This window comes from Sporothrix brasiliensis (assembly GCF_000820605.1).
Source record: "Sporothrix brasiliensis 5110 chromosome Unknown Cont17, whole genome shotgun sequence".
NCBI lineage: Eukaryota > Fungi > Ascomycota > Sordariomycetes > Ophiostomatales > Ophiostomataceae > Sporothrix > Sporothrix brasiliensis.
In genome coordinates this window covers 1,692,561-1,713,168 of record NW_024467136.1, presented here as the reverse complement: position 1 = coordinate 1,713,168, position 20,608 = coordinate 1,692,561, and the positions used below count along the sequence as shown (strand labels likewise).

The 20,608-nt window shown below is 53.4% G+C and overlaps 8 protein-coding genes across 8 annotated transcripts; 3 read left to right on the top strand and 5 right to left on the bottom strand.

The window, feature by feature from the left end:
• Window positions 1–3,515: 3,515 nt before the first annotated feature.
• On the top strand, window positions 3,516–5,842 carry SPBR_02418 (uncharacterized protein; the record flags this gene model as incomplete). Its single annotated transcript, XM_040760721.1, has 2 exons — window positions 3,516–3,947; window positions 4,751–5,842. The coding sequence occupies 2 exons, from the start codon at window positions 3,516–3,518 to the stop codon at window positions 5,840–5,842; spliced, it is 1,524 nt and encodes a 507-aa protein (XP_040620508.1).
• Window positions 5,843–6,731: 889 nt separating this feature from the next.
• On the bottom strand, window positions 6,732–8,336 carry SPBR_02703 (phospholipase d/transphosphatidylase; the record flags this gene model as incomplete). Its single annotated transcript, XM_040761006.1, has 1 exon — window positions 6,732–8,336. One exon carries the CDS (start codon window positions 8,334–8,336, stop codon window positions 6,732–6,734), a length of 1,605 nt encoding a protein of 534 aa, XP_040620507.1.
• A 439-nt stretch (window positions 8,337–8,775) lies between these two features.
• Window positions 8,776–9,576, bottom strand: SPBR_03173 (secreted glycosyl hydrolase; the record flags this gene model as incomplete). The annotated part of the gene is made up of 1 exon (XM_040761476.1): window positions 8,776–9,576. One exon carries the CDS (start codon window positions 9,574–9,576, stop codon window positions 8,776–8,778), a length of 801 nt encoding a protein of 266 aa, XP_040620506.1.
• Window positions 9,577–10,218: 642 nt separating this feature from the next.
• SPBR_03087 (uncharacterized protein) lies at window positions 10,219–11,160 on the bottom strand (the record flags this gene model as incomplete). The annotated part of the gene is made up of 1 exon (XM_040761390.1): window positions 10,219–11,160. One exon carries the CDS (start codon window positions 11,158–11,160, stop codon window positions 10,219–10,221), a length of 942 nt encoding a protein of 313 aa, XP_040620505.1.
• Window positions 11,161–11,428: 268 nt separating this feature from the next.
• On the bottom strand, window positions 11,429–11,710 carry SPBR_03373 (uncharacterized protein; the record flags this gene model as incomplete). The annotated part of the gene is made up of 2 exons (XM_040761675.1): window positions 11,429–11,554; window positions 11,609–11,710. 2 exons carry the CDS (start codon window positions 11,708–11,710, stop codon window positions 11,429–11,431), a joined length of 228 nt encoding a protein of 75 aa, XP_040620504.1.
• Window positions 11,711–15,459: 3,749 nt separating this feature from the next.
• Window positions 15,460–16,590, top strand: SPBR_02956 (oxidoreductase CipA; the record flags this gene model as incomplete). Its single annotated transcript, XM_040761259.1, has 2 exons — window positions 15,460–15,534; window positions 15,610–16,590. 2 exons carry the CDS (start codon window positions 15,460–15,462, stop codon window positions 16,588–16,590), a joined length of 1,056 nt encoding a protein of 351 aa, XP_040620503.1.
• Window positions 16,591–16,848: 258 nt separating this feature from the next.
• SPBR_03234 (uncharacterized protein) lies at window positions 16,849–17,529 on the bottom strand (the record flags this gene model as incomplete). Its single annotated transcript, XM_040761537.1, has 1 exon — window positions 16,849–17,529. The coding sequence occupies one exon, from the start codon at window positions 17,527–17,529 to the stop codon at window positions 16,849–16,851; it is 681 nt and encodes a 226-aa protein (XP_040620502.1).
• Window positions 17,530–18,273: 744 nt separating this feature from the next.
• On the top strand, window positions 18,274–19,557 carry SPBR_02869 (mitochondrial carrier protein; the record flags this gene model as incomplete). Its single annotated transcript, XM_040761172.1, has 3 exons — window positions 18,274–18,351; window positions 18,422–18,653; window positions 18,740–19,557. The coding sequence occupies 3 exons, from the start codon at window positions 18,274–18,276 to the stop codon at window positions 19,555–19,557; spliced, it is 1,128 nt and encodes a 375-aa protein (XP_040620501.1).
• Window positions 19,558–20,608: the final 1,051 nt, after the last annotated feature.

Genomic DNA, 20,608 nt, shown 5'->3' with positions numbered 1-20,608 from the left:
AAAGCTGGCAGTGACCACAGCGACGTGATGCAAGGGGGCAAATGGAGTTGTGGAGGAGCGAGATGGCTGAGAATGCGGCAGTGCAGACCACATACAAGATATGCTCACGACATACGGGTAGCGACAATATGGCGGGAGTCGCGGCGGTGTTTGGTAATCGTGGATATGAGCGAAGCCGGTCGTCACTCCTGAAGCACACCGTTTTGCTGGGGTCTGGGTCCCACGGCAGAATCGCAGTTGCCCAAGAGGGGCGGTGAGATAAACGGTAAGGACCACGAATGTGGGGCGCCCATCCCCCTCCTCTCCAAAATTAGTCATCTTTGTTGTTACCCCTGAGCGACAGCAGTTAATACAGGGCAAGTGCCACCCTGACGTAGACGGCTTAAGAAGGCACTACTGGCGCTGGATAGTCGCGCTTTCCAACGGCAGTTGTTTTGATGGCTCCTTCCGTCGACTTTTGTCACTTTCTCGATTTATGAGATGTCTCCTGTCATCTATCTCCATTTTCTATTTGTCTTTGACCACTCTGCTGAAGACCCGTTTCGTGGACAGTCGCGCCCGCAATCCACCGACGATCCACCGACCCTCTGCACGATGCATTCTTGTCATGGGCCACGATGACAGCTACATTTCGTGCGGCTGTCGTTGACCCCGTGCCACGCATCGTCTCTTGTTCGATAATTGGGCTTGCCTTTTCGCCTCCCTGACTATCGCGAAACAGGCCATCGTCGTCGCGAGTATGCAAGATCTAGCCCTGTTTTGCTAATGCCCTGCAGACGCAAACGCAGCCGCGTACACGGAGCACGCGACACAACGTTTCTCCCCATCGTCTCTTGCCCTCTATGTCGCTCTAGACAAGCGATGCACGGCCTTTGACACAAAAGACGCCTAGCTGGCAAAGCTGATGTCTTGACGCGGAGACATCCGGTTGGTCAGAGGGCCGGCAAAACATGTGTCTAGGCCTGACCAACGTACCATCGTCTTGCACACCCTAGTCGACTGCAGATTGCAAGAGCTGTGGCAGACGGGTCTCAAGCTGAGAACAGCAGACGCAGGTATCACGTCTACTTTTTGTTGAGATGCGAGGCGAAGTATCGTTTCATTTGCTTTCAGGCCATCGCCACTGAGACCGGACACCTCGACGTGATGGCTGCTTGAAACATTTGGATGCCCAGGGGCGTCAATATTGCCATGGTGCGCACCGATTAGGCAGCGAGGCAGTCTTTTTGATCCTTGTGGTCACTGGGATATTCCTAATCCAGACTTGTTCTCCTCCGCATACTGCAGTGTATGGTAGCACAATTCACCTCGGTAAGCAGCCAGTCGCTGCAAAATTCGAGCAGCCGAGCGACATTGCTGTCTTAGCCTTTGCTGGCTATTCCTCGGTTTCTCTTTCACGGCCTTGATTATTTTTTGTCTTGACCTTGCTTTTATTGATCTCATTGCGTTCTCTTTTACTTGTTATTTTCCTGTCATGTTGGCACCAGCACTTGACACGTCTGGCACACATACTGCCCATCCCTTTCCCATATTAACGCATTTTTCAGATGTACAATCCTTGTGTCCCGTTTGCGCAGTTTTCAGTCTCACTCCATCTTTATTTTGCTTTTGTTACGGAAAGTCAGCGATTGCCGAAGACAACAGGCGATCGCGGATGCTGATCCGGACCAGTGCTAGGCCTTTCAAACTATCACACGACGTCTCATTCCCCGGGTGATTTCTCTCACGGAGGCCGCTGTGCTCCGGTTTCTATTTTGACTCTTTTACTGCTCAGTATCTTTCATGGTTCTGATTATCCGTTTGTCTCGGGTTTATCGCCCCATTTGTTTCTTAAGAACATAATGCAACAAATTTCTTCGCACTGCTTTCCTTCTCAAATTGTTTCTTCTCGGGCCATATACAGACATGGTGTTCAGCCACCACAACGTCGGCTCTTGCGCTTGTCATATGGGTAAAGTCCACAAAAAGGACATGGTAGTGCGTATTCCGTCTTCCGTGTCTTTTTATTTCACGGTGGTAGATGTCATTGCCACATGGTGGGTCTCGGGGCATTGCTGCACATCATAGCGGACGACACCCGGTTTGACACCCTACTACCCACAGCAAGCGATGTTAACCTGTGCTGTCATGTGGCTTGAAACTCATTCCACACTCTCCTTCGCCCCCTTTTTTGGGTTTCACACGATGCAGTTTCACTACGAGTCTAAATTTCACCTATCACTAGGCTCTAATATGGCGCTTGAAGATGATGGCCATAGTGTCAGCTGTTACCATTGATTCGATTGCCGCTTGACGGCAGCATAATCATATGCTTTTGGCCTTCGTTGTATTCAGCGAAGGATGACACTGTCTTGATTTCCTCGGACGAAGCTTTCCGGATATTTCAGTCACAAATCTAGAATCCACAACGTGGTGGTGTCTGTGTTCTCTTTGGCTGTTTCATACCATCATCGTTCAAATTGAATATTTCATACCAACCCTGTCTCTTTTTGAATCATCTGTGGGTTTTTCCCGTCTTGTACAGCATGTCCTCAGAACTGGTGATGCGCGGAATCGACGCCGCCCCCTTATCCTGACACGTATGAGGAAACCATGAGGCGCAAGAAGATGCATCTCACAGCTTTTGTCAACACACTCGTGATACAGATGTGCCACTACTGTATGCAGTGATATTCCTTTTTCCATGAGCTTGTTTTACTTTCTTTGCCTGGACGCCTTTGCCTCTAGTAGCCTGCGCTCACACAACCAATATTCAGTACTCTCCGCCACTCTGTTCTGATGCTTCTGGGTCCTCGTCTTCCTATCTTTTTCCTACCTTTCGCCATAAACCTTAAAATGGTACTCCCGCATGCACCCCCACAGGAATGGAGCTCATTTTACTGGTCTGACGTTTGTTAGCCTTCAGCTGTGCAGGCGTGATCTTATTACTTTTGTGGTCATTGTTTGATCCCTATCCTTGATGCGGCCATGCGCCGATCTTGTTATGTTAGGAGATCTCAAGGATATGTCTCCCCGTTGTGCTTGTATGCATCGGATATTCCACCCCCCCTCTTCCCGCGCAGCGTCTAGCAAAACTTTGGCAAATAACCCCTACCCACAAGCACCGTTCTGGATGCCAGCGCGTTAGTGACAATTCACTTCTCACAAAACGAAAACTCATCCACATCGTGGATGGTGTATCGTTGCAGCGTGCATCTCCTGCGTGGGAGGTAAGGCGAATATTTGCACGTGCCATGATTTAATCACCCTTGCACGTCACATACACATATTTATACCACCCCAGTGGCGCTCCTTCTCATCTCAACTTTGCGGTATCAAATCCATCTCTTTTTTCATCTTGTTAAATCGCAGTTTTTTGTTTCGGCCGGCTCTTGTTTGTTATGTCGTCTTACTTTTCCTCTCGCTTTGTTTAATTGTCTCTTCTCGGTATTCTCATTGTTTTACCTATTCTGGCGGCCTTTTCTTGCTTTTTTTTTTTCAACTTTTCATTGTCCGCGCGGCGCCTTTCTACTACCATGTCTGAAGGAGAAGCAGCCGCAGCTGGGAGCGGCGGAGGCGCTGGGGGCGGTGCAGCACTCGCAGCTGGAGACCCCAGTGGTGGTGGTGAGTCTCCTTACGATGGCGTCGTTCCGGACAGCACCCAACCGGATACTTCTCAATCCGGTCCCGCTTCCGGTGACGCTGGAGCCAATAACAACAGCAATGATAACGGATCGGCAGCAGTTGCGGCCGTGGCTGCAAACAACGAAATCGGAGAAATGGCCGCCCCGTTGGGGGTCTCTGTAGGGAACCATGGCCACGACCAAGGCCACGACCCAGCATTTGATCGACCCCCCGATCTGGCATACAACCAGGGACGCTTTGGAGCATCCTCACCATTCCAACGGCGAACCCACGAATATCGACCGACCGCCCGGCAGCGCACAATTGATCTAGACGAATACTTTGTACGTTTTTACTATGATTGTCGTACAACATAAGATCTGTACTAACTGCTGCATCAATGCAAGACTGGCCCACGGGATATTCAAAAACACTCGAAGTGGCCAATGTTTCTTCAAATGCACGGCAGCATTTTACCAAAGATGCTTCTGCCCATTATGGCTATTGGCACTTGGGCGCTGTTTGTTACCTGTGTCTCATACTTTACGAAAAAGAACTGTTCGTCTTTCTTCGCATTACCATGCAGTACGAAACGCTACCGAATCTGCATGTTCTAACACAATTGACCGTATCAATAGTGGGCATTAGCTCTATCTTACTGACGGTGACCGGCTTTGTCGTCGGCTTGGGCCTGAGCTTCCGAAGCTCGACGGCCTACGAGAGGTAGTTTTAGTCCATGCATTCTGTTGTCGGTTTACACAACCATATGCCGTCTAGATACTAATTCGTTCGTTTTACAGATACGCTGAAGGTCGGCGGTACTGGGCGCAGCTGACGCTAGCGACCCAAGCTCTCGGTCGTGTATTCTGGGTCCATGCCGTGGAACGAGAAGGTCAAAAAGAAAAGGATATGCTGACCAAACTGTAAGTGGTTTGTTTATTATTGATTTACGCATACTCATTCTGCTTTGTTGGTGTTTGTACAATGTGCTTCTGCCTCTTGCCGGTCGCTGCAGTGTTACCGCAGGTACAGAATCTCATCTTGCAGCCGTCCCATTTCTGTCCGTTTACATACATACACCGACCTGACACCTGCGTGCAAAAGTACGTCGTTGAATCTTCTCGTGGCTTTCGCTGTTGCCTTGAAGCACAAACTAAGGCATGAGCCATACACGGGCTACGAGGACCTCGTGCATCTCGTCGGCCACCTGGATACGTTTGCCTTCAATGCCACGGCGAAAGAGCCGGAAAAGGTGCACGAGCCGAAGCCAAACATTGTCAAACTCCTCGGTGGGTATCTGGGCATTTCTTTTGCTGCAAGCAATCCACGCAAGACCATTAAGCGCGCCAACTATCCACTCGGAAACCTGCCCCTGGAGATCTTGACCTACCTAGCGTGCATCACGGATGAGATGATCACCAATACACAGTTGGTCATCCCCATGCATCAGACCCTTGCATACAACAACATTGCCGTCCTCAACGATGTCCTGATGGGCACGGAGCGCGTGTTGACGACGCCGCTGCCGATTGCCTACTCCATTGCCATCTCGCAAATTACATGGGTGTACGTTTTCTTGCTGCCGTTCCAGCTGTACCCGACGCTGCAGTGGGTGACCATCCCGGCGACCGTTGTGGCGTCGTATATTATATTGGGCATTCTCTTTATCGGCCGCGAGATTGAAAACCCGTTCGGCCACGACGTCAACGACCTGCCGCTGGAGTCGTATTGCGCCCAGATCTCCATGGACCTGGACATTCTGGCCTCCAAGAAGAAGCACCACCACCGCGACTGGGTCGAATCGCTCGACAACAAGGTGCTGTACCCGATCAGCATGAGCAGCTGGCACGTGTGGAAAGCGCGCGGCGAGCACAAGATGCGCGATGCACTGCGGGCACGGTCTGAGATTGCGCTCGACACGCGCAAGGCCATGATGAGCCAGAAGAAGAACCGCAGCCCGGACGCCACGAAGAGCGGCGACGACTCCGATCTGAAACACGACCAAGATCCCCACGACGGTGGCATTGGGAGTGGCCCACTGGGCTTGGGGCTTGGTCGGCGCCACGGGCTTGGCCGCAAGATGACGGCCACACGCAGCGAGACCACAACGAGCGGAATAGACGAGGAAGCCAATATCGGCTTTGGCTTCTTTGGCTCGGCTAGCTTTGGCAGCAGCGGCAGCAGCGGCAGCGACTTACCCGGCCGGATCAACAGTACCGGGACTTTCAACAAGGAATAATTGCAACATGCTAGTAACGGCGAGGACTGCCTCCGGGAGCTGAATGTCTTTTTTCTCTTTCTTTATTTTCAATGATTTGACTGTGTTGTGCGTTTCAGGCTGGGCTCATTTGTTTTTGCTATTCCTATGCTTATTCTTCTTGTTCTTCTTTTATTTCCTTCTTTTACTTTCATTTTTCGGTTCCTTTTTGTTTCCTTTTTGTTACCATTTTGTTTCCATTTATTTTTGTTTTCCTCCATTTCTTTTCTTCTTTTTGTTTGTTTACTTGCATTAGCACTGCCACATGATTTTCAGTACTTTGGGGACCAGCCATCCTTGTTTGTATTCGCTTTGCATTTGCTTTCGATGTTTCTTCACATTCTGTTTAGTTTGCATTTGCCAGTCGTATTTAAACGTTTTTCTCAAGATTGTATACAAGTTGTATTTCTAATTCACTATCGTTGACCATTTAATTTTCTCCAAACGTGCACTATCTACGAAAAGAATGTCTTCACATACTACATTTCCTCTTGATAATGTTGTCTCTCGTCTGCCAGAAGCAGCTGAAGCAACTGAACGGCTTACCAGTTGTGTTACCAGCCTCCGCCGGTCTCGGTTCCAACGTGCTTCTAGTCTCCTGCAAAGGTTAACAAACTAAAAGCGGATCCCAACAGTGGCCGCGGGCAATTGCTCGCATAGTTTTGGCTGGAATGTCTCATTCATCGCCCAGCGTTCTCTGTCATATTTCACATAAGAAATGCATAATAAATCATATGCCATTATTTGATAATGGTATTAGAGACAGTAATATGGAACATTCATAAATCGTAACCCCTCTAGAACAACAGCGAAATATCAAACGGCATAATTTGCAAGGATTAGACAGAAATTACACAACAATGAGCCAAGCCTATTCTGAAAACGGAGCAGGGTAGACGGTCCTTGTGCGGCCGTCCAGAACGCGGTCGACGGCTGTCTGCGCGGCTTCGGCAAAGACGGTGCTGTGGAAGAGTATGCCTAGCTCTTGGCTGGTAAAGAAGCTTGCACGGTCAATATTGCCGGAGCCTAGCACGGTGTGTTCTCCGTCGACAATGGTCATCTTGATGTGGGACTGGACGGGCTGCTCGGTGGCCGGTGCGAAGCCGCCGGTCTTTGTAGAGGGCTGCACCGGTGCCGGCTGAGGAGACGACAGCATGGCCTGCTCTTCATCCGAGGCCTTTTTCGTCGTGTCCAGCGGCTGGTAGTAGGCGATATGCAGCCGACCAACTCCGTTTTGCGGCCGCCGCCGCTGCTGCTGCTGCTGTTGTGCGAGGGCATCATACCGTTTTATGAAGCTGCGAATGCATCGCCCTGTCGTCGTTCCGGCCGTCAGAATCTGCTCGTACACCATCATGCGCGCACCAGTGACAATGTCGACGTCGACACCGCGGCCCAGGGCCGCAAGGAGTGCTACCGTGACGGCGTCGACGGTGAAGTTGGGCGACTGGATGTAGATATGGCGAGTGGCGGCCGACAACAGCTGGAGCATGGCGAGGTTGAGCGGCGTAGGCGGCGGCGGCGCGTAGTCCTGCCAGGGAAAGGGACGGAACAGAGGGTTTCTATGGTGCGACGACGGTAGGATGACGGTGGGGATGGGCGTTGCTGATGCGCCGGTGGATGGAGAGGGAAAGCGGACAACAATGCTCCCAGGGCCGTCCACGTCGAGGGGGCTGATGTGAAAGGGCGATGAAGCGGCAGTTGTTGCAACATTGTCTGGACGCGCTTCGTCATCGCCGTCTCCGCTGTCGTCCCAGTCTGGAAGCGTGTCTCGCCAAGTTTTGGCGTAAAACGAGAGCAGCGGACGCACAGCGTCGCCTGTCACTTCAACACAGTCCTCCAGCCACGGCTCCCAGCTGACATTGCAGCTCGGCAAAAAGGCCCGTTTGCGGTCGAGAATCATAAACTTTGGGTGCATGACGCTGAACGGCAAAAAGAACAGGCTCTTGACCGACAGGTCGATGCCAGCATCACGCAAGACGGACGGAGAAGGCAGGCCCAGGTCCTTTTCCCATGTCGACGGCGGATACGTGTAGCCGTCGCGAGACGAGGTGTGAAGCAGCTTTTGCAGCAGCGAGCGCGACGAGAAGCAGATGCGTATCCGCAGAGGCGGCACCGACTCCGGTGTCGCCGGCAATCGCGCTGCTGCCAACCGGAGGAGTGCGGCCGAGAGGTCCGAAAGGCTCTTGGAGGCTGCCCAGAAGCACGTCACCAGCAAAACCTCACGGCGGGCGCTGAGCAGCGCCGGCAGCAGCTGCGACGCAAACACCGACGCACCCGTGCCAATCCGCAAGGTATGGGGCACACTGGACGACGCAAACTGGGCGACGACCGGGTCATCGGCCGCATCATCGCCATCAGCGGTGAAACCAGGTGCGTCGCGGTAGCTGTAGGCATGCAGCTCGGCAGCCGCGATATGGGGCGGTACTGTCTTGAGCTGAGCGCATAGAGTGCGCGTGAATCTGTGTGTGTCAGCCATCGTGGGCAACGCGCATGTCGTATTCCGTATCTATGGATGAATGAGAACAGGGATGCGAGCGATGGGGACGGTGTGAGGTCGAAGCTGCAGTGGCTAATATGCGTGAGGTCATCAACGCGTGTTGCCGTAATGCGCGGCGTGCTTAGTGAGAAGGCCCCCAGTTGAGAGTGCCCTGTAATTACGTCGTAAGTACTGCTTGGCGTGTGACAGTTGCAGTTTGCGGGGGTAAGTGCTTTCCGCGACCACTAACGCTCCTTCCTCATCACACGTTTTTAGGCGTTCTTTCCTCACAAGGAAGAATGAGCACGACAAGGGAAGAAGGAAGGCGCGCGGACGACACAATATGTATATGAATTAAATTAGTTGAAATCCGCTCTAAATTTGATGTTTGTCTATCGTCTCTTGTCTTCATCGCTCGTCGCATTCAGGCACCGTCCGTTTACACCAATTTTGCGGCCCACAGCACGGCCGTCTTCAGATGCGACACAAAGACCTCGTCCTCGTACGCCTCGGCGAAGTGCCCCAGCGCCGTGTAGTAGACGCGCGTGCCGGTGCCTTCAAAATCGGGCCACGTCCATGCAATCGGGTGGTGTTCGCCGTGCTTGCCGCCTTCGTACGTCGTCTCGTCAGCCACCAGCAGGATGTTCGTCGCGTCTTGGGATTCCGTCGTTGGCGTTGTCGGCGTCTGTTGCGCGGCCACAACGGCGCACGATGTCGGCTCGAAGTTGTACCACTCGTCGAAGCGCGAAAAGGACGGCCCGGAAAGGCTGGCGTCGGACGGCGCCGACACGACCTTCAAAAGGGGCTGCACGATGGGATGCTGCGGCGCCTTGATGACGACACGGCCCAGCTGAGGGGCAGGATGCTCGGTGAAGACGGCGCCGAGCAGACGGCCATAGTAGCCGGCCGGGTCGACCTCGCGGGACAGCATGGCGCTGGAGGCCCCGTGGATGCCCACGATGCCGCTGTCGCCGGACGAGACCTGGCGTTCGAGGACGGCCAGCTGCTCGGACGTCAAAAAGTTACCGGACGCGTGCAGCAGGACGATGACGCGGAAGCGCGCGAGGATCTCGGGCGTAAACGTCGCCTCGGCGTCTTCCGATGCCTCGACGGTAAAGGGATGGTCGGAGCCAGTCGACTGCTCGGCCAGTTTTTGGAAGCTGAGGATGCCCGCCTCGATAGACTCGTGGCGATAGCCCAGGGTCTTACTGAAGACCAACACCTTGAACGGCTCAGGCATGTTGGTGTTGCTCTGATGCGGGCGAGGCACTTTGGGACAGGCGACGTGGTCCGTGATAAACGAAATGCGAATCGAAAAGCAGGTCGAAAGATTAAAATTGTCAAAGTGACGAAATGTATTGCCGAGGCTTAGAATAGAGCAGGCAGAAGCGTCGTGTTTGAAGAGAAAACGTTGTCTCCAAATCGGAAGACGACATCAGCTACGACATGCTACGGCGGCTCAATTCTTCCATCAATGAGGTGCGCTTTTGAGCACTACGAGTAGCATCTCCGCAAACGGCCAGCGGATGTATGGCGACAGAAAAAGAGGAGCAAGGATGTGTTAGTTGAGCAACTGTGTGGGGGCATCGCGCGAGAAAAGAAACAGGCCGCGCCTGGTTGGTTCGGTCCCTTTTCCGACTGAAATAGGTGGAGGTCGAGTTGCCGAACATTGCAGTCGGGAGACAGCCAAGGATGGGGGGAAAGCATGTGTACTAGAGAAGTAGCAATCAGATGTCGATTTATGGAGTAAAAGAAACGAGTTGAGCCCAAAACAAAGCCTGTCCCAGAGAGCACAAGTACAATAATTAAAACACTAAAGTAAACGAAACAAGATGCTCATCACCTCATCACCTCATCACCTCATCACCGCATCGCCGCATCACTACATCCGCAGTCGCCATCGCCGAGTCTTCTGTGCCACCGTCTCGCTCCGGACCCGCGTCTCGACGCCCGCGGATGTGCCTGGCCGCAGCGGGTCGACCTGGTCGCGGATAAAGGCGTCGTCGTAGTGGCCGTGGCCGTCGTTGTCGGCTTGTCGCTGTTTCAGCTTGGCCACATCGTCTTCGTCGTCACTGTCGTCGTCGCCCGGCCGCTCGTCCCGCACAATCTCCACCTCCCTGGTCACCAGAATGCGGAACACCTGCTGCCGCAACACAGGCCAGAAGATGGGCACGCTCGCGCAGATGCTCGCCAAGTTGACTTCCAGCGACGACAAAAGGACCGTGTCCGGTGCGTAGAACGTCGAGTCGACATATGTCTCGAGCACGGAGCCGCCGGAGCCGATGAGCAGGGCCAGGCGCCACGCCGCAAAGACGTTGACAAGGGCGCCGAGCAGCAGGAGGACGATGACGCCCGCGCGCGTGCGCAGGGAGGAGCGGATCACCATTGTGCCCGGCGTGCTGGATCTTGCAGAGGAAGAGACTGTGTTTCCCAGGTACAGCGGGACCGGGATGGCGAGCACACAGATGTCGAGGCCCATGTTGATGGCCGTGTGCGCAATAAATGCCGTTCGGTCCGTAGAGATACCGAAGCCGTAGCAGGTGCCCCGGTGGTCTGGGTCTTGGTTTGTCACGCCGTCCCAGTACGTGCTGACGGGGAGGCAAGGCACCCAAGCGAGGAACGAAAAGGTGGCGCCCCAGGCGGCAACAATAACAATAAGAACTTGACAGGTACGGCGTAGAAAGGTGCGGCCAGCGGTGTCGCTCGTCTTGGAGTCGTCGGAGTCGATGGAGTCGTTTTTGAAAACACGGAGGAATTGGAAGAGCAGGGCCAGCTTCATAAAGGCGGTCGAGCTGACATACGATGCGTTCGCGATGTAGAACATCTTGTGTGGTCAGCCGATGCATATATTCTATAACGAGTGTTGACGTCGACATGTCAAGGGCCATTACGTACGATCAGGAACATGCGTAATTCGCGTGGTGTGAACATGATCAAATGCTGGCCGAGGCCGAAGCTAGGAGCTGAGAAGGTTAGCAAAGGGCTTGCGTGGAATCCAAAACACCCGGAGAGAAATGCTACGTACCAATGCAAACACTGACGGCCGATGCAAGTGTCGTCATCTAACGATTTAGCGTCAGTCACCGTAATTCTCAATACATGATCTGGCCGGTGCCACGTACCAGATACAAGCCGACAAACACATCATCCCAGCCGGGCATCCGGAGCACTGCTAGGCGTATATAGAGGCGAGATATGACGCAGAGAAACGCAATCGACTGGCTTGTTAGCGGACGTGTAAGAAGGGCATTCATGAGTATTACACAACATACCGTCACTGTGATGACGATGCCTCGAATGGTGGCCGGTTCATTTTGCCAGGGCATCGGCTGCTCCAAGTAGGCAGTGAAGTTAAATGGCGTATTTGTGGCCATGATGTTGGGATCGAGGTCAATGGACTCGAGCGGTGGAGAGACGGAAAAAGGGAAAGAAATCCTGGCTTTGAAAGCAAGATGCAAAATGGTCGTTTCTGTCGACTTGCAAACTAGCTGATTACGTCCTTGACATGAGCCATGAGAAGCAGAGTAAGTCGTTGGAAGACGGTCAGAGTCAGGAGGGCAGTAGTCGACTAGATATATCGGGCCTCTCTGTGTTGTTTGTGTCGTTTCCAGAAACCAAATGATCCCAAAAACGACTCAGAAAACCTGGAGACACAAAATCTCGTCTGGAAGAGACTCGGAGAAAAGGACGACGAAAAGGGCCCGAAAAAAGGGCCCGACATTCGTGATCTTCGTCGTTTTGTTCCCCCCATCCCGTCACACCATCTTATTACTCTGTCTGTGAATGTCTGTAGGGCAAAGCAGGCTCTTGGTCCATTGTGCCAACGTCGATATGTCAACCAGCCAAGTATGCATACATATGAAACAGCGCTGGTTTGCATACACCGATGGGAAAGAGTCTGCCTCAAGCCTCCTTCCCGTCAGTTACGCTTTGCTGCATTGGTTTCATCCTACGAGCGGACTATTGTATGGTATGTTGGCAATGGTAGAGGCTCGTCTGAAGAAGATGGTGACATTGCCAGCAAACTGGGGACCAGACAGAACACGAAGGGAGCGGTCGGGTAATGCCAAAGTCAACTCCACAACCAGGCCGTTTCATTGCCACAAGTGAACCCATCAGACGGGTGCTTGGGCGACTTGGACGTGCAGGCAAAAGGCACGGCATGAACAATACGGGCAGATTGTCCACCCACTACCCGTCGCCTGGGCCGGCCATCAGCAACCGAGCGCATACGATGGACGACGACAGAGGGGCGGCTCACAAGAAGAGGCAGCCGTCCTTTTGTCGCCGCAGGGGTGCGTCGATCGCACGCCGTGGCTGAAACATGGAAGAAGCCTGAGGACGAAGATGCGGGTCAGAAAATTAAAGGCTGCCTTTTTTTTCGTCAATCTTTTATCCATGATTTTATGTTGTCATCAATCTCGTAATAGTAATTTGTCCCACACGAGTCTTGTTATCGATGTAAATTAATCTATTTAATTCCGCATGCTTGAGCCACAACGACGGACCGGCCCTTGCCCGTCACTTTACGCGTTCACACGTAAATTAACAGGTGCGCGGCTATTTCTATTTTCTTTTCTCGTATCTCACATCTTCTTCTTTTTTCTCGTCTGTAAACATAAACATTGCATCTTACACAAAAGATGCTCTGTCTGTTGGACAACTCGAACTGCCGAGTGTGTCGCTACTCTCAATTTTGTCATAAACCATGGTAGATAAAAGCAACCTTCTCGCCGAGATCCGTTGTCTGTTAGTGATCGTCTCACTCATCCCTTGTCTTTGATTCTTTTATTCTCCAATTAGTTATCAGCCGTATGGTCTGAGCCCCTTTGGTCCCAGTCCCCTTCCGCCTGCACAGACAATTTCTCACGCATTCCCAGCTCCTGCGTCGCCTCGTAGGGTAGTATTGAACCTTACAAAGTCGATATTTGCTCCATGGCCCGCGCACAGGCCGTACACAAGCGGGCATCTAATGTCCGTCGCCCCCAATTGATCCATCGTTCAGGAAACCAACAGACACCCGACAACGATCTTGGGGGCCGAATCCATCACATCTACGCCGGTTGAACCGCATTGCCGAAAGAACGCAACGTCAGGACATCACAGACATGACAGTTTTGCGTGCTCTTGGATTGAATCTACGTCAAATATCAGTTACAGTTAGTGTTACCTCAATTGGTTATGTATCTTCAAAAATCAAGTAGAATAGTTGTGGTTCCTTTGTTAATTATATGTTCTTTAAAAAATAGAAAAGAAAGAACGAGGGAAACTAAACCCGTGATAACACACAATGTGCTACCAATGCAGTCTACAACACATATTATGATTCTCACAGGGCATGCAACAGTACCCTTTGCAATGCCTGGATGGTGACTGAGCTCAATGGCAAGACGTCTCAATCCGGCTATGGTGTCCATCGGGATTGAGAATGGCCTCCGCCGCCGGTTACAGTAGTGCTGCCGGGTCCGACCTCCTACCATACCAGTTAACCGTTTCGTCGCAACGTGAGGCTTCCAGAGCCTGGCCCAGTCAGCCTTAATGATCTTCGTCGCCCCCTGTTCCATTTCTAATTCCACGACGGAGGGTGCCTGTGTCTTTCCCACCATCTCCCCCCAAACACTGGAACCGATGCATTGCGGCAACAACGGGTCGGACAGAAAGTTTACCTCTTCGGTTCCGGCGAGCTACGAGGACGAGGTATGCATGACAATCCTTGGGAGTTCAAGAAAACGACAATGTGGTAACAACACAAAATAAAAAAGGCGGCAAATTCGTGGTCATGTGGTGCAAACTTTGCTGTTAAATATTGTTTTATTTGAAATAATTGATTGCATTTTGTCATCAATTTGAACGGTAGTTATGTTCATGTTTGTATTTTATTATTTATTTATTATTTATTTTTTGAACTTTTGTTGAAAAGGAAATATGATAATTTGTCTTGATGGCTTTAAACCTTCCACAAACATCGTATTAGAGGAAGAGAAGAAACACTTCTCATCCTCCGCTCGAATGTTTGAAGAAATTATGGCAGCTCGGTCTTAGCTTATGTCCACGTTTATTTGCGTCTTTTCAGCCTTTACTTATAACTCCATTGGAACCCCTCTCGGCCACACCGTGAACTCCCGTAAACAGCGGCGATGCAGCAATTAGACGTATGCATTCGACGGTAATGTCTCCCGGATGGCCCAAAATGAGGATTGCTCGCCTCGGAGTCAAGGGATTGCGTGTGGGCCATGCCTGCCGGATTTGGACCGGACGTGTCGCACTGAAGATTGCCCAAAGTAGAAACAGTGGGGCGACGGCGTCGGAGACTGTTATTTCCTAATTCGGAAGCACTGGCGGACATAAGCCCAAACGCCTAACACTGGGTGAGAACTGTATTTGAATCCACTGAACGACAGAGCCTCGGCGGGTGCAGCCGCTTTACAGAAGGCTTGGCCCCCGCCGTAGTTAAACCCGGAGCCGACGGACGACGACACGTGAAATGATGGTACAATGTTATCGTTTGGTAATAGTCTGCATGACGTCTGCCACGAGACGTGATCCTTTGCACACGGAATCCCGCCGGTCCCCGTCCACGGAGTTATCCAGGCAGCTAAGCGGGATATTTCCAGATCTGGAGGGCAGATTCATGGCTCGGGGTATGAGATGGTCCGCGCAATGGCAAAAACCAGTAGGACGCATAAAACAGAGATGGCATGTCGGAGATTCAGGCTCCCGGAATGCCGGCGGCAAGTGTCCGTGTAGTCGTAACAAGGCTGGGCGGACAGGGAGAGCTCCTGACTGTTGGGCTGCGCGTGTCAACCGCACCTGTCCAGAAGTACAACGCTACTCGACGGCGAAAAGGCATAGTACGTGTTGGTCGCGAACGAAGAGAAGGATCTCTCATGATGGCAGCCTCCATTTTCGCATATAAAGAGGCAGAGCTTCCCCTGGGTCGGCGACAGTTTCGTTTCAATCAAATCAAATCATCTCAAATCATCTCATGTGCACACATCTCTCCATTCTTCGCCTGACAATCATCAACGGCATCAGCAGCTTCAAGCCCTCGAATCTTCCGACACGCACCAGACACCTCAGTCCAAGACCACTGATAACTGCGCGCCGCCTCGTACATACCAAAATGGCCGCCGTTCAGTACGCAAAGGACCAGCCCGCGGGCTTCAAGAACAAGATTGAGAAGGTCGCCATCGTCGGCGTAAGTAGATTTGGCCGCTGGACCCTATGCCGACTATGCCTACTGCCTGGATGGTCTCTAACAAGCTTCTATTAGGCCGCCGGCTACATCGGCAGCAACTTCACCCGCGAGCTGCTCAAGACCGGCAAGCACACCATCACCGCCCTCACCCGCGCTGACAGCAAGAACGCCATCCCCGACGGCGTCCAAAAGGTCGTTGTCGACTACGATGACCACAGCAGCATTGTCAAGGCCCTGACCGGCCAGGACTTTTTGATCATTACGCTCTCCGTGCGCGCGCCGCGCGACCTCAGCCTCAAGCTCGCCACCGCGGCCGCCGAGGCCGGCATCCGGTGGATCATGCCCAACGCCTACGGTCCCAACCCCAACAGCCAGACCATGTACGACGAGATGGGCTTTGGCCAGTCGTACCGCGGCCTCATGGCGAAGCTGCACGAGCTCAAGCTCAACCCCGTCGTCCTGACCTGTGGCTTCTGGTACGAGTTCAGTCTGGCGGGCGGTCTCAACCGCTACGGCTTCGACATTGCCAACCGCAAGGTGACCCTCTTCGACAAGGGCGACGTCCAGGTCTACACGAGCACGCTGCCCCAGTGCGGCCGCGCCGCCGCGGCGCTGCTGAGCCTGCCCGTGCTGCCCGAGGACGCGTCGAGCGACGCCTCGGCGACGCTGTCGCACTACACCGAGCCGCAGCCCGCGTACATTCGGTCGTTCCACGTCAGCCAAAACGACATGTTGGCCAGCCTCAAGCGCGTGACGGGCACGACGGACGCCGACTGGACCATCACGAGCGAGCCGAGCAAGGAGCGCTGGGCCAACGCGACCAAGGCGCTGCAGAGCGGCGGCGGCTTCCAGCTGGACGGCAAGACGCCCATGTCGCCCTTGGAAGCCTTTGGCATGGTCATGTACACGCGCATCTTCTTCCCCGGCGGCGACGGCCTGACGGACAAGGACATTAAAAACGGCGCTCTGGGCCTGCCCGACGAGGACCTGGACGAGTGGACCAAGGAGGCCGTGCGCCTGGTCGAGACCAACGAGCTGGCAACCTATGGCCAGTAGACGGCAGAAGACGGGAAATCTCTTCCATAATTGCCTCGTCGAGTTTCGCAAATTTGTCACGGTTTGATGTTGTGTGTTGAATATGACTTACATAGAAGCTAATATGAACCTATTGCACAAAAACTACCCTTGAATTATTCGTCTGTAAAAGAAAAGTGAAAACAGCAAGCAACAAAATCCCCGCCAAACGCCATATCGTATACGCATGACAGAACGAGACGAGAAAAACAGAGAAAATCGTAGGTGCCGTATCATTGGCTACTTCGTCGAGGTGGGTGTCGCCTGCAACGACTCGACCGGCGTGGGCTTGTCGAGGCCAGTGCTCAGAAAGTCGCTGTACTCCTTGGGATCAAACGTCTTGGTCGCCGAGACGGGGTGCAGCGCGTACGACGGCGGCTTGTCTGGCTGCGACGACGGCTTGTCGTACGACGAAGACCACGAAGACGACACCTTGCCATATGAGGCGCCCTTGCTGCCGCTGCTGCTGCTGCTGCTGCTGCTGCTGCTGCTGCTGCCATTGGCTCCACTGCCACCAAGACCAAACAGAGAGGGCACGTCAAAACCCGCTGCTGCCAGCACCCGCGCGCCCACAACGTATGTCGTCGCCGCCCACACAAAGACGACGACGCTGAAGCCCGTCGCCGCGCAGAGCGCGGGCACCAGGAACAGCAGCCCGACGCCGGACCAGAAGAGGAAGATGGCCCAGAAGACGCTGAACGCGACCACCGCCCACAGGGCCACATAGCCCACAAACGCGGCCAGCGGCACAGCGCAGAAGGCGAGCCAGGTCACGACGAGGCCAAAGAGCAGGGGCTGGTCGCGGGAGGTCGCGGCAAACCAGCGGCGGAGGGCGTCGGCACGGTCGCGGCCAAGGAGCGACTGGACGGCAGTCTGGCCGCGCTGGACGATGCCGACGAAGAGGTTGCGGAGGATGTCCATTTTGGAGGGGTGGGAGTTTTGGGAGACAGAGTTGTCGGCGAGTTTGAACGTGGAATCGGTCGAGTCGGGAATGACGCGAGTGTCGCCAAAATACGGGACGATGCAGACGACGGACGAAACGTGAATCGATGGTGCCAAGTCTCGAACAACGAGATGGATGATGGTTTTCGTGTTTTGTTGGCGATGATGCTAACGCGCCGTCGTCTCAAGCCCATTCAAGGGATGTAAGAGTGCCATCGCGTCCCTCCAGTAGCGACGCCATACAGAATATTCTCTATTTTGTACAGGTGGCGCACTTATCACGTTTCTCCACTATCGATAAGCCCATGACGTAAATCACAAATGTGTTCACTTGCGGCTCACCACCATCCACGGCGTACTGTGCCTCCCTAGAAAGTTATGAAATAATCACACTGGATGTTTGTGAAGGATTCTTTCGGGTCGACGGTAATTGTTGTTCAATCACGACAGTTCTTGCAGACCTTCAAGGGCAGCCCTGTCATAACCGCAGAGATGCCGTATTGACAGTTAGTCTGCCGCCTATAGCGAGCTACGTCACAGCCAACCACTAAAATGCGACAGTCCATTCAGTCTACGGGCAACCGCCGGCCATACCGCCCGTTGTCGGATGATCTGATAATGATTTATTTGCGTCGGCCGCACACACCTCTTATCTGATCTATTCCTGCATCGCTTCACCACTGGTGATGTTGTTGCAGCACTCGTCTGCAAGCCGCGCCAACCATGGGAGACAGCAGAGGACAGGAGAAAGCCAGCGACAGCAAACGCAAGAATGACAACACGCACAGGGAGATTATGCTGGTACGATGCAATCCGTTCGCTTATTCACGTATAAACAGACACGCGCTGACCTGGTATGCTCACTCAACAGGCCGGTGCCTTTGCTGCGTTCACCGTCGACCTGCTGGTCTACCCACTGGACACGATCAAGACGCGCATGCAGAGCCGCGACTACATCAAGACCTATGCAGAAACATCGAATGCATCGTCCAAGCCGATTGCGACGGCCAAGGCGTTTCGGCGTGTCACGGCACCGTCGGCATATGCACTCCGCGGGCTGTACCAAGGAATCGGGACTGTTATTTTGGCAACACTCCCCGCATGTACGTTTTTTTTTTTTTTTTTTTTGCCAAAGAACCATACACCATACCGGGACAATACCGCGGCCCCGACTAACCATCCTCTCCAGCCGGCGTCTTCTTCACAACCTACGAGTGGGCGAAACGGATCGTCGGCAGTGCCCTCCCAGCAGCCACGAATGCAATCGCCCCGGGATCACAGCCTCCGGCGGCGCTCATCCATGCTCTCTCGTCGGGAATGGCTGAGCTGGCCTCGTGTCTGGTGCTGACCCCCGCCGAAGTCATCAAACAGAACGCCCAGATGATCAAGAAAAACAAGGCGACAGCAAGGGGCGAGTCCAAACTGTCGTCGGCCAGCACATCCCTCCAGGCATTTCGCATGCTGGCCCATGCCGAGGGCGGCGCGGTGCGTCGGCTTCTCGCCGGCTACACGGCCCTGGCCGCGCGCAACCTGCCCTTTACGGCGCTGCAGTTTCCCATGTTCGAGGCGCTGCGCGCACGCTTGCGCCGACGGTGGGCCGGCGTGGACAGCAGCGACCCGACCAGCAGGAACCACCTCGTGTTCGTCGGCGCCGTCAACGGATTCAGCGCGGGCACGTCGGGGGCCGTGGCCGCTGTCATCACGACGCCCTTGGACGTGGTCAAGACGCGCATGATGCTGTCGCCATACGACGATGATGCAGGCAAGAAGAAGACCGAGGACAAGACGAACGAGAAGAACAAGCCGCCAAAGGCAACACGATTCAGCGCCGCACAGCTGACACGCCGCATCTACCGCGAGCACGGCATTCGAGGTCTGTTCAGAGGCGGCGCATTCCGGGCGGGCTGGACATTTGTCGGCAGTGGACTGTACCTAGGCACATACGAGGTCGCCAAGGCGTATCTGCGTGGTGGCCGACAGGAGGGACACAGTGACGGTGGCATTTGAGCGAGTTCAGGCATCGTTCCCGAGAGACAAGAGACGGAAGACAAACCCAAAATTAGAGCAGCACGCAGAACGAACGTAATCGATTGCAAATTCAATTTGCAAACAACTTCTTGGCCGAAAGCACCATGAAGAAGCCAGCCGAAGCGAAAGGCGCGCCATACACAATCCACGTTACATGCTTCCCACACCCCATGCTTATCTCGCAGTTCGCAAGCCGTGTGTATGCCGTACTTGTAGCGGTGAGTCCAGTTATAATTCGAAATGTGTCGACCAAGACAGAAGACAGTGGCAGCCGTAGTCGCACGCGTATCTTGACAGCATCGACACGTTTCATTGCGGTATTGTTTCTTTCTTTCTCTTCATCCCTTTTTTCATGGCTTTCCATTGGGCAATTCCATTGTACATGAGCATGCGAGACGGGTGGAGGCGATGGCATCAACCGCAGAATCGATGGCGCGATTGGTTGCGACTCGGCTCTTGGCGTTTGGGTAGGCAAATCTGCGTGTTAGTGTCGTGGAAGACGGGCAAAATGCGAAGGTGGGACAAACAGTAAATCGAACGAGATGCTAACAAACACGACGAAAAAACAGTACGTTTCACCCTATGAAGGACACTACCCGGCGCAGTTGTCTCCTCGGGCTTTCGTATGTAAATTCCGGTAGAGTATTGCATCGCTCCCACCAAGTACACGCCGCCGTCTTAAGGCCGTGTCTCTACATTGAGTCACAAAAGGAACGGGCGAAACCGCTTTGGACAACAACTTTTCTCGACAATTCCCTTGCCCCCTTGTCTTTCGTCCCTTATTTTAGTACCCGCAAGTGGCGGCATAGGAGGATAAGCTCGCCATTTGATGGCCGAATGTCAACAGTCCAGTACTACTAAGACCGCGAGATGGCGAACAATGTAGTTTGAGACGGTGTAAAATGAAAAAGAAAAAAAATCTCACATAGTGTGATAGGGAGAAGGAAAGCACGTAGAGACGGAAAGCGCAGGCAAATAAAGAGGAAGAATAAAAGGAGCAAGAAAAGAAAAGAAGCATCATTGAAGGCGT